Source organism: Candoia aspera, chromosome 14, assembly GCF_035149785.1.
Source record: "Candoia aspera isolate rCanAsp1 chromosome 14, rCanAsp1.hap2, whole genome shotgun sequence".
NCBI classification, from domain to species: domain Eukaryota; kingdom Metazoa; phylum Chordata; class Lepidosauria; order Squamata; family Boidae; genus Candoia; species Candoia aspera.
The window spans coordinates 3870026-3882307 of NC_086166.1; the positions used below are offsets into that span (position 1 = coordinate 3870026).

Here is a 12282-nt window from a genome sequence, read left to right on the forward strand (position 1 = left end):
TTAAAACACTATAATAACGGACAGTTGCAGGGAGGACATTTCTCTTTTATTTTCATGTAGCACATAATTTGCATAATGATTTATAAATTGCCAGTAGTCAACGTTTCATGTGTTTGTTTGCCCGGCTGGTGCCACCCATTGTATATTTTCCATGGCAAATGCTCTCAAGCTTCTTTTTATAGAATTGTAGAATATTCAACTCTTTAGGAAGCAAAGAAACGTAAAAGCCCATTGGTGGCCCATTTGCACATTTTCAGTCTGCTTGATGGATATAATTTAGGAAAGCAGAGCACGGCTCTCTCTTTGCCGTTATGAACTGGAGGGTGGGGTTGCTTTGATTTTACTTCTGGGACTTGCTTGAGTTCCATGTCAGCCTTTCACTAAGGATGGGACAATGCCATGAGCCTGTTGGAAAAGTACAGAGAACAACATGCTTTTTTGTGCAGTGCCAAGAGCTTCGGACCATTGGGTTGAGGTCTACGGTCTGCAAACTCTATCTGGTTTCTCTATGGATGGCTTATGGTTGAGAGTGGCAGAAGAAAGGTCCCCCATGCTTTCCCACAGTCGAAGGTGGTGGTTAGCAGTTGCTCCACTGCCATGCCAACTATCCTGTGGGCTTATCGTTCACTCCCTGCTGTCAAGTCTTCCGGAGACTTTAGCCCAATGAACCACACTGATTAGCACAACCCTCTTTTCCCTAATGGATTAAGCTACCAGAATGTCAGCCTTACGCATGCTTAGTTGGGAATAATGTAATACTGAAGTGCTCACACCCTGGAGGGCATAGCATTGTGGTTGCAAGTGATAGCATTTTTCTAGCCAGATCTTCTGCCGCAGGCCTCTCAGTACCTTAGCCTGGTTGCAGACAAAGTAGTGAAGCAGAAACAGATCAATCACCATTAAGTCAAGGTGGGATGTGGGCAGAGGAACTCACCGTTGTCTTCTGTTCTCTGTAAGTCTGCCGTGGTAGTTTATTGTATATTGCAGCTAGCTTATGGAGTAGCACTGTATAATTCTCCTTACATAAAATCCTTAGAAGGGATTTTAATCCAGACACAAGCATTCCCCAGACAATGGAAGAAATGAAGAGAGCTGTTCATAAGAGCAAATGGACAATATTAAGGCACATACTTCAACCTTGAGCCATAGAGTTGAAAAGGGGAACTTGGATCACAGAGTCCAATGCACCACACAGTGCATGACTCCCCGCTTCAATCTGCTTCAGCTCATGGGCCTAGTTTCCTTCGTATTAACACCGTATCTCCTGGGCATCTTGTTCACCTGGACCATTTGGATGACCAGCCTCCTCCTTTCATTAATCCTTTTCTTTTCTAACCCCTGAATGGTTTCCTTTGCTGACATAGGCTCTTATTTTCTTGATGTTTCTATGATTATTCATACCACTGTTAAGCAGAAAAGGGGGGGGGGCTTTGTCATGGTTCTGTAAATCCTTAAAAATAGCTTTAAGCTCTTGCGGGATGGGTGGGTGGGTTACAATCTGTGTCTGGCTATATTGCAAACCCCATAACGCAGTAAATCTGTCCATGCAGACTTATTGGGGTCAGCCAGATTAATAGGAATATCTGTGCTTTTGTAACTGAGCTAATCAGAGCTCTAAGTCTATTGCATTGACCAGTGGATGGTAGCTATCCCTAAAATGATTTCGGCTCTTTTTGAATCCACCATCCCCCTGTCTAGCTCGTGGTGTGGCCAGTTGATGCACCAGATGCAAAGACCACAGTCACCATTCCTCCAGATTTTCATGGAGTCCACAGTGGATACATAACTAACCTGAAGAAATTTACTGCTTACTATACCTCGATCCTTTGCTTCACCACCCCAGGGGATGGGCCACGGAGTCCACCACAGCTACTGAAGACTCATGAAGACAGTAAGTAGAGCCAACGGCTTTTTTTACCCATGACTAGAGTCAGTCAGGGATGTGTCTGGAGGCAAATATTCCAAGCTGTTGGCTGGTGCAGTTTATCCAGAGCAAGGGCTCTGCCAGAAAGGGGCTCTCCAGCGTGTGCCTGAAGACTTCCAGTTAGGGACAGCGCCTATTTAACTAATAGTCTCCAGCGCTGAATGGCTTACTACAGAGACATTTTTCCCAGGGTTCATTCTTTGCCACTGAAAGCCCATTCAGTCTAGTCCTGTCCCCTGAGGCAACAGAGGATGTTTGCCTTCTTAAATGCATCAGTTTTACTGAATGTTTACAGAATGCCCCTTTAGCTGTTTCTTCTGCAAATTAAGTATGCCCAGTTCCTTCAATCTTCCCTCTTAGGACTTTATTTTCCCCTATGCCTGACTGTCTTCATAGCCATCCTCTGAGGTTGTTCTATTTTTCTACAAGATACTTAGCCTGCCGATGAACAAGGTTTATGGCCTTCCTAATTAGGTTAAAACCATTCATCAGTTTGATTAACCTGTGCAAAGGATCACTGCAGATTTGAAAAAAAAAAAAAGTCTTATCAAGGGGAACTGTTCCACGTTGGAAGAGAATTCACTGCAGAGCTATAAATAATTTATAGTTCTGTCTTATGGGGATTGTTTTGTAGCTTGTTGAACCCTATTAATGGTTGCCTTGCTTCTAAGGATCAACTGTGATTAAGGCGTTGTGTTACTTGTATTAACAGACCAATGAATGGCTAAATCAGAGAGCCATTACACAATGAAATAAGAAGTTTCTACTTGTTCATGTTTTACAGTATAGATCACCCTTTCTCAACCTTTCGACCCTGGAGGACCCCTTGACATATTTTTCAGGCCTCAGGGAACCCCTGCACATTCAGGCTCAAATATAAGCCAGAAGTTACAAAATTATTATATTTGTTTCATGGGTAGGTCTGTATATACGAATCAACAACGTTCTTAAACTAAAAATGAAGAATGAAACCTACCTCTTTAATGTGAAGTTGCCCTAATTTGAGATAATTGTTTAAATAAATCATGATCTCCCAGGGAACCCCTAGGGACCACTCATGGAACCCTAGGGTGCCACGGAACCCTGGTTGAGAAACCCTGGTATAGATGGTAGAATGTGTTGCTGGGGATGGGGAGAGAGATATGACTGAAAAACCATGTGGCTAATATGCATTCAGATGTCTTTCCAACCTCCTAAATCGGTGTTTCTCAACCTTGGCCACTTTCGGATGGGTGGACTTTAACTCCCAGAATTCCCCAGCCGGCTGGGGAATTCAATTCTGGAAGTTGAAGTCCACACATGAAGTCCACAGTGGCCAAGGTTGAGAAACATTGTTCGAAATGTTTGGGGCTGAGATCCATGATGGATTGCTGAAAACCAGGAAGAGTGAGTCTGGCAGAGTCTGACTGAGGCACTGTTTGAGAACCCATTAATGGCAGCCCTGAGTTCTGCTGACACATCGATGAGATAAATGAATAACTGGGTTGAATTATTGATTAATATTAGCAGAGGAGAAGGAACGTTATACACTTCAAAGAAGATATTGAAACATCAAGAAGTGCAACTCCCCCACATTTCTGAAATTGCCGGGCTTTCTCTGGAGGATTTGGGCAGCCTGATTATAAAAATCCAGGTTGGAACATTTCAGCAACCAGATACCCCTGGGCATAATGTACTGAAGTCTGGTCCTGTCCAATCCATGCTGAGTTATAGCAGCATTTCTCGCTGATCTTGGTATATTTCACAAGCTTTTATGCTTTCCTGCATTTGTCACACAATAGCCTTGCTGCTTGCCAGTGGGAAAGCCCTAGGAGGAGAACATACCCAGAGCACGTCTAGTATATATCTTATTTTATATTTTGTTTGAGAGACTAGAAAATACAAAACTTTGGTAGGACGAATCATGCTGCCTGCCTGTCAACACACGCAAGATTTGCAATCACAGTGAGCATAAACCACGGGGATTCTTGCCTGTGTACGTTCCAGAATATAACTCATTCTTTTGTTCATTCATGAAAATTGGGGGTGGGAGTGGGGGAGGGGATAATTTATGCCTCCATCATCAGACATCAGTGAGCCTCCTTGTCTGGGCTCCCACAACCCACTTAACAAGGTCGATGAAGGACCTAATTGTTGTGCTTGCACCCCATTAATAAACGTGGCTTGTTTTGATCTTGATTGGTTTTCTTCTAGGCAAGACCAGCCCTTTCGGTGTGTTTCTAATCCATTCTATTGTGTAAACCCAGAAAATGGATTAATTCAATAACCAAGTAATGTATATTGTGTCAACACAGTCCCAGTGTGGCTTAGCAGGATTAAAAAAAAAAAGCAATAAACAGGCAAAAAGAAGAAAACTAAAGGAAGATTAATAATGAAGAGTCAGAATGGCTGAGAAGCCTGGGCAAGTCAGGTGCCTACATATACTACTAAAACAGGGAAGGGTATTTGGGGGTGCAGGACACTTCGTGTCCAAGTTATCCCCTGCTTCATCTCTAAAAATCCTGATCTGGAATGGGATGAATGCTCTCTCCCCCAGACAGATGGTCCCCTTCCTAGGAATTTGCAGATCTTCCAAGGATGGCTTCACTTCACAAGGGGTTCAGTCAAAGTGCCCCTTCAAACCCAAGCCACATCCACATCAGGTCCTCACAGCAGAATGGCCCTGCTTCTTCACCTGGATTAATAATAAAGGTGTTTGTGCATACAGAAATACATTGAAGTTCTTGTTAGCAGAAGGAAGGGCCTGCTCAAGCTTTCGGCTTCCCATGTCAAGATGGAGCGCCTTACCTTTGTAAGACAAAGCGTTTGGGCCAAGCAGATCCCAGCCTAGGTATGCAGGTCCACCACCTACCAATCCTACCTCCATCTTGCCAGGGTAGTGCTTGAGGAAGAGAACCGCTGCTCTTCAGCTTTCACCAGTTGAAAGTAGCATGTTCATGAACATTTCTTCCTGGAGGGTGCCCAAGAAATGTAAGTCTGGTAGCTGCCCGCAAGGATAGGTCTTCTCCCTGTCTGGTTTCTTGTGCTGGGTTCCCCTCTGGGTACCTCTTCAGCCAAAGTAGGAGAGGAATACTTGGTGCCGTGTTCAAAATGAAACTGCTCAGCTCTGTTAGAAACAAAACCATGTTCAGGAGAGAGTTAGAAGTACCCCCTTCTCTGCAATTGAATAATCTTTCTTCAGAAGAAAACAGAGGGAGGCTGGGGAGGGGTGCTCATTGTTTTGGCAGGCCGAGCTTACAAAGCCGGCAGGAGGGAAGTACATCCCTTTCCCTTGGTACTGTCGAGAGAAATCCAGGCAATGGAGGAGATGGGAATGATGGATTTATTTCCTGGCTTCACATCTGTTAGCTGGCCTGGCAAGCAAAAGAGGTCTGATTCGAAAAGCATCAAAACTGGCCGTAGGAGTCATACTGAGAGATACCTCGGAGCCCAGAGGTACGAGGCTGTCTCTTGCCAGAACCTTTCTGTGCTGCTTTACAGCAGCATTAGCTGCTGGATATTTGCAAAAGCTGCTTTATTTTAAATGTGTTTACTGAAATCCAGAATGGCAACGCTGAATGGTTGCTCTTGATTACTTACTTCAGATGTCATCTGATTTGAAGGCTTCAGAAATTCCACTGACACACATTAAACCAGCACAATTGATCTGGCATTTTCGACATACATACATCTAGCATGGCTCCACGCCAGTTATTCTTGGCTACTGCTGGGTTTGTTTTGTTGTTTGCCAGCTGGGCAAGAGGTTAGTTTTCTCTTTCGCTCTCTTCAGCAGTCAGTTATAGCAGGTAAGGAAAAAAATGTTCCTAATGGAAGAACCATTCTTTGCCTGGTTTGATCCTGTGGCATCTGAAGTTCAAGGTATTTGGGTTAAAGGGATGGGGAAGATCTCCCCCAAAGAAATCTGGAGATCTACTGCCAATCAGCACTGAGAATCCTGAGTTAAAAGGACCCACAGGAGAAGACAACATGTGGCAATGCTTTGATGTGGTCTTCTGGTGTCCTGTCTTTTGAACTCAGAAGATTCTTAAGTTCCAGAAGCATCAGACTAGACAAGAAGGCTTTCATTCTGCCCTCTGTACCAACCTGCTTTTTCCAATAAGTAATATAATGAATTAAAACTTCCAAGTCCATCATCTTCTCCACTTCATTGCCCAGTATCACCCTTGTGGACCAGCAAAGGGGATACTATGTTGAATCTCTTGGAATTCTTGACAGCTTTTGATATCATTGTCTACAGTATTCTTCTGTATAAATATTAGGGATGAGAAAAAGGAGCACCATGTTGAGATTTTACTCTTTAGGAGAAGATTTTCTGAACCACTGTTCAATGCCCTGCTGGTTATACTATGTGATTCCACCTCCCTTTCTTTGGATTTTCCTACGGTACATCCTTTTGATGACGGTTTCAGTGCCTTATATGACTGCTCTGAACAACTTCCAGTAGCTGGATGGTCATATTTGGCTTTTTATGACATGTTGAGGGATATACTGTAAAAATGTGTTGGGCCAGGGCCTGTGTGGTGAGATGGGATGTTTTAAGGGGTGATGTGGATGCCTTAACATCTGCAAAGTTTAGTTCCCTAATACTCTCACTTCCCAAAATGCAAAAAAAAAAAAAGGCAAAATGTGTTGGCCCATCAGCCCCATCCACATGGTGGCTGCAGAAGAGATGCTGACAAGCCATAGGCAATCCTCAAACACACTTCTTCACTCTCGGAGTATAGGATCCCATTGTGATGTTATCTGCCATTACACTATATAGTGTTTCCGTCAAAGGCTGAGATCAAACTCTTACGGGACTCTCCTGCCCCTAAAGCCATCAAGTTTCACATCAGCCTGCCTCTTTGAGTGAGATTAAGATCTAGAGGAAAGATGGTGAACAAATGTTAATCAAAAGTGCAACCCTAGATGCATTTGTCCGAGAGCATAATACACCCAGGTGTGATAAGATTAGACTTTTGACAACTGATTACAGCCAACCACAAGATTCTTGCTGAGGCTTTTTAACCACTTTATTGAAAAGGAAAAAGCAGTTTTATTTATTTGTTTGTTTGTCTGTTTGTTTGTTTGTTTGTTTTCAACTTGTATAGCTGCCCATCTCAAACCAGTGACTCTGGGCAGCTAACAATCATAAAAACAATTGAAACAGGTAAACACAATACAAAAAGAAGTTAAACACAAATAGCAGCCAAGCGATACTATAATCCATCGGTGTCTGTTCCAGAAATGGCAACAGTGAAATACTTCCACTTTTAGGATCTCATTTCTCTTTCAGTTTGCTAGAACAGAACTTTTTTAAATTATTTTTTTGAAAACCACCCTTTGATGAAGAAGAGATGCAATTAATCATTTACCAGATAATGGAGGAACCCCCACCCCAGCTGTTCAGCATTTTCAGGGTTTTCCAAATCTTCCTCCTTTTTCCCAAACTTGGAGAAGACCATTACACTTCCTATCTGCAAGTCTGTGCTGTAAAACCTGTCCTCCTAGTCCCTTCCATGCATAGCTGGGATGAAGTGGGTAAAATCATTCATAACTGCAATCATCTTTAGCATCTTGATGATTCCGGCAGCTCCCAGCTTCTCACTCTCGGCTCACCCTCGTGGCTGGCTGTTTTATTTCTTCAGTCCCCAACTTGCTAACCTGAATCCAATCCAAAATAAAGGAGGCTCCTCCTGTTAACAGACTTTCTTTTCTGATTGCCAGCACCAGGAACAGTGGGACATCTGAGCTTCACAGAGATTCTGGACACTTCGCTCAAGGTCAGCTGGCAAGAACCTGTTGAGAAAAATGGCATCATTACAGGCAAGTACCAGCAAGGAGGTGTTAGAAAACACCTTGCAGAGAAAACTGGGAGTGGCCCTGTGAGTGTAGGAAAGGAAGGCTGGGGAAAATGCATTAGGCAGCTCAGGAAAGCCTGCATTTATGAAGAGCCTCTGGCTGGGAGAAAATGTAAGCTCTTGGCTTTTACTTCTCCGGAGCTGAAAAGTCCAAAGACTGGTTGGAGGAGGACCCGTTGCTGCCATTTGACAATAATGGCCTCACCAAAACCAGTGTGTGGGAGAAAGCAACTCTACACCAGCTCTTTCAGCTTACTAAATATCATGCCTTTCCACCACTACCACCACCACCACCACACATACACACTCCAGTTTCTGCTTTTCTGCAACCCCTCGGATTAGATGGATGCCTAAATTTTCCCCAAGGTGGTCCACAATATGCTAAGATGTCGCCTTGCTCTCCAAAGTGGAAAAGACCTTGTCAAGTTGCTTTTTCTATTGAGCCGATCTTCCATACGCTTCTTTCGCGAGCATGATAGGACATAGGGTCAATGCTCCCTTCTCTTTCTCCACGTCGTTTTCACAAGATTCAGAATATAAAGCCGTTCATTCCTCCATTATTGTTGGAATGTTGAAATACTGGACCTTTCTGCCCCTTCCCCCGGCAGAATCATCTAATGGTTTCACACATCTTGTATGTTGTAAGTTTCTTCTTCTTCTTAACATTACACATTTGAGGTACAGGAAGCAATGGAAGAGGCCATTAGCAAACAATTGTTATTGGGACAAAGGAACCTGAAATCCAAGGACAGAAAAATAAGACAGCCCATCGTTCTAGGAGAAAGAACTTATTTTGCATAGAGGAGGTGTTGATTCCCACTCCAGCGCATCCAGGGGAAAACAATGAAATAGAATAGATATGAGCCAAGTTTCGTGAGTCCACAAGTCAGCTTCCTGCCTTTCCATGGAAACCAGAGTGAAAATTTTCAACCGTGGTTTTCAGGTTTTAAAGGTGGCAGAAGGTGTAAGGTTTTCTGAGGCTCTGGGTGAAGAGTTTTGGCCACGGGAGAGGGAGAAGTTAACTTCCTGAAGGCTTTCTGTTCTCCTTACGTCTTAATTCCCCTCAGTCCGAAAAATGATTCCAAATCACCAGATGGGGCGGGGTGTTTCAGGGTGGAAGAGGGAAAGGAGCTGAGAGGCCCCCCTTCCCTCCCATGCTTAGCTTTGAAAAACGCAAAATCACACCATGAAATTGGGCCATTTTGTTTGATCTCGTGGTGGTGGGAGGTGGCAAGTGAGGAGCTAAAAGGTTCCATGCAGAGTATATCACCCACCATGGATCACAGAGTCAGCAGAAGTGGGGGAAAGGCACATTGACCCACATGTCATGCAGTGAAGAAATCCTGCAGGGGTTTAGACGTTCAGTAACCGAGGTAGAAAACTAATTCCATTGCTCAAAAAGGGGGTGCCATTACCCCTTTTATTTCTGAAGTAAGGTTGATCTAAGGATGTATCAAGCAAGCTTTATAAGACAAAATCATTGGATGGTCCACCGGGAGGATCAAAATCTGAAAGACTCTGGTTGTGGCATCACGATCCAAGCTGGGATCATGGTGCCGCACCTACCATCTTGCAGATTTTGATCCCTTGCTACGGACACTGCTGGAAACCATCTCATATTATGAGGAGCATCGCATTTTAGGCCGAGAGATGGGAAGTGACAAAAGTCATTCATTGCCTCGGAAGGTTTTGGTGGCTTTGATAATGCTGCTTAGAAAGCTAAGAAGTCCTCGGAGGTTCCTCTTTCATCACTTTGGCACAGAGATGTCATTTACTGTGACTTTGTCTTTAAATCTAGCCCATGGAATAAGAGGAAAGTAGGCAGGCACCGCACCGGAGGGAACAAGCCAGTTTTTGGTAAATTGCCCATTGTAAATTTCAGTATCTTCCTCGTTCCCTCGATAAACTCTGATTTATGAGGCCTGGATGCGGACGGACAGTTTGTGATTGGATATACTGTTCTCTCGTCCAGACTTTAGTCCAGATCGACAGAAAATTATTTCCGAAGCTCTTGAGGTCATTTGTTTCTGTTACCTCACAGCTTACGGAGAAGCTGCTAATGCCAGAGCGTGAAACGGAGGCTTCTTTGCTGCTTACACTTGAGTCAGACCAAGCCTGTTCTTCTCTGCCTCTTCAATTCTTTTGGCCACCCACCTGTCATGTTCGCTAATTTTTAAAGTTAGATTTTTTTTTTCAAAAGGGGGAAAACATTAGTTTGCTTTTCCAGGTTCCTTTTATCGGCTTCCTTCGTGGGACACTAAGACTTCTTCTATAGGCTTAGTTCTTCGTGTTAGTTCGTGCATTCTTTTCCCAGCTTAAAAGCTTTTTCCTACTGATGCTATTGTTGTAATATCAACAACGGATCCACTTGCTCGACTGCATAGTGCCGGCCGGGCATTTTGACATGGCCACATGGTGCTTTGATAGCTGCTGAAGAACCTCTTCAACCTGATAGGGATTCACACTTCCTAGGAAGGTTAAAAATGTAAGACATACCTTCACCAGCGTGTTCACAGATCCTGTGAAAAGAAGTGCATGAACCTGCAGTCCCATCTTGCTCCTCTTATTCATTGTGACCCAACACTTGACAGGGATACCCTTCACTGCAAGTAATTTGCTGAGTCCAGGGAGCAGGTGAAAGGGATTAAAGGCATTGGCCACTCTGGCTGGAGCAAGCTTCATGCAGCCATCCTTCCAACACAAGGTTGGCAGCCAACACAACATTTGCAACCATGATTTTGGTAGATCAAGGATCTCCATCTGGTCTTTCTTCTCCATTTGCCAGCCATTTGTCCATTTTTGAGCCCTTGAGTCATGCTCCCCATTATTTGCTCCCTCTCCCTCAGATTTACAACATCTCCCCCAAAAACCTTTCCTCATGGGAAGATCACTCCAGACACTTGATCCTTTTTGCCTGCCGTTTTCTGCACCTCACTTCCAGAGTGCCTCTCCTGTCTTGCCCAAGGCCTAATCACCAAGGAAGTCGCAATCAAGCCTATATTTCCCCCCCAGGCTCTCTGGGGGGGACTATCACCAGTAAGGTTCATAAAAGAGCCACAGGGTGAATGAAGTTGTTACTAAGGGTTCAGAGGCCGGGAGAGAGGAGAACAAGCAAAATCAGAAGGAAAATTGAGAAAATCAGGAACTTGTGGAAGTCAACGGAAGCAGATGGAAAGAAAGAGAGAAAGGCATTAATGGCTTGCCCAGAGTCCACAATAGGAAAGTGAGATGGAGGGTTAGGTCTTAAACACATCAGGATAATGGCTTTGCTTGACGTGGCTTGAAATGACAAGGTAAAATGACTCACTGTGCTTCCAAAGTCTATGCTAGGGCAGCAACACAGAACAAAGACACGCTCAGCTCTTTCAGACTTTGCAGCGTGTTCCCCTGGGCCAATCAGCATCTCATTTGCTTCCCTCCGTTCTCACCAAGGAGAGTGTTTTTCTGTCCCTCTTGCATCAGTGTTCCCCTTCCCCTACTTGTTGAATTATTTGGCCAAAAGATTACCTTTTAAAAAAAAAAATTAGGGCCTTCACTTGATTCTGTTTTCATGCTTTATGCCATATGGTTGTATCTGTTGTATGGACATCTCTTTGAGAATGGGAACATTTAATGATAAAACTGAGGGGTGCTTCGGGTCTCCAGATACAAGATAGGGTGCGTTTTAAGAAGTGGGCGTTTAAATCAGCGCTGAAGGGAAATGGAAGAGAATCAGGGCCATGCAGCAGTTTAAAAAAGAGGGGGTTTTTTTTGTCTGGCTTGGAGCTGGAAAAGAGGGTAGTTACCCTTGGAAGTTGGAAAGAGGCGTGTGTGAACTTAGCTTGGGTCTGAATGAGTCACTGGGGAGACGTGGATAAAAAGGGAAGCCTTTCCTTGATGCCCGCAGGGGCCGTTGGAGAGGTGAGGTTCAAAAGGTGAGGCCGTGTGGCAGTGGTTGTAAGGTTACAAATCCTGTTGGGAGGGATAAAGGCTTATCCGTCTTTGAAGTTCCGCAGATAGCAGATGGGAGAACTTGGCAGAAGGCCGGTTTCCGATAGCCAGCCTCTCATTACCCAGCACTTACGTCTTTAAATGGGAGCGCTTTCCTCTTCACCTTAAAGTAATGAAAACCCTAGGACCTCCTCACCCAGTTCTGGGAGGTGTCCTTTAATGGGAGGTGTCCTTTAACAGATTTTCGAGCCTCCATAGGGAGAGCCTTTAGAAGAGGCTTCTGATAATATCTGCTTGGTTTTGTTGTGTCCCCCCCCCCACTTTTTTTTTTATTCCCAGGCTATCAAATCTCCTGGGAGGTCTACAGCAGGAATGAATCTCGTCTTGCTCACACACTTGCTAACACAACCCTTGAGTACAAAATTACAGGCTTGTCATCTCTCACCACCTACACAATCGAAGTAGCAGCGATGACGGCAAAGGGAGCGGGCTCGGTCACTTCATCTACCATCTCATCAGGAGTTCCCCCAGGTTAGTGACGCGGCCTTTGGGGAGGCCCAAGAAATACCAGCGTTGCCTTTAAGTTAG

At 44.4% G+C, this 12282-nt stretch overlaps 1 protein-coding gene across 2 annotated transcripts in view; it reads left to right on the forward strand.

Moving 5' to 3' along the window:
- Positions 1-12282, forward strand: part of SDK1 (sidekick cell adhesion molecule 1) — a 369862-nt gene that overhangs the window by 251334 nt on the left and 106246 nt on the right. For both annotated transcript variants that reach the window (XM_063315194.1, XM_063315193.1), the window contains exons 19-21: positions 1699-1891; positions 7631-7729; positions 12034-12225. In XM_063315194.1, the coding sequence (XP_063171264.1) occupies positions 1699-1891; positions 7631-7729; positions 12034-12225 (484 nt within the window). The remainder of the gene's footprint in view (positions 1-1698; positions 1892-7630; positions 7730-12033; positions 12226-12282) is intronic.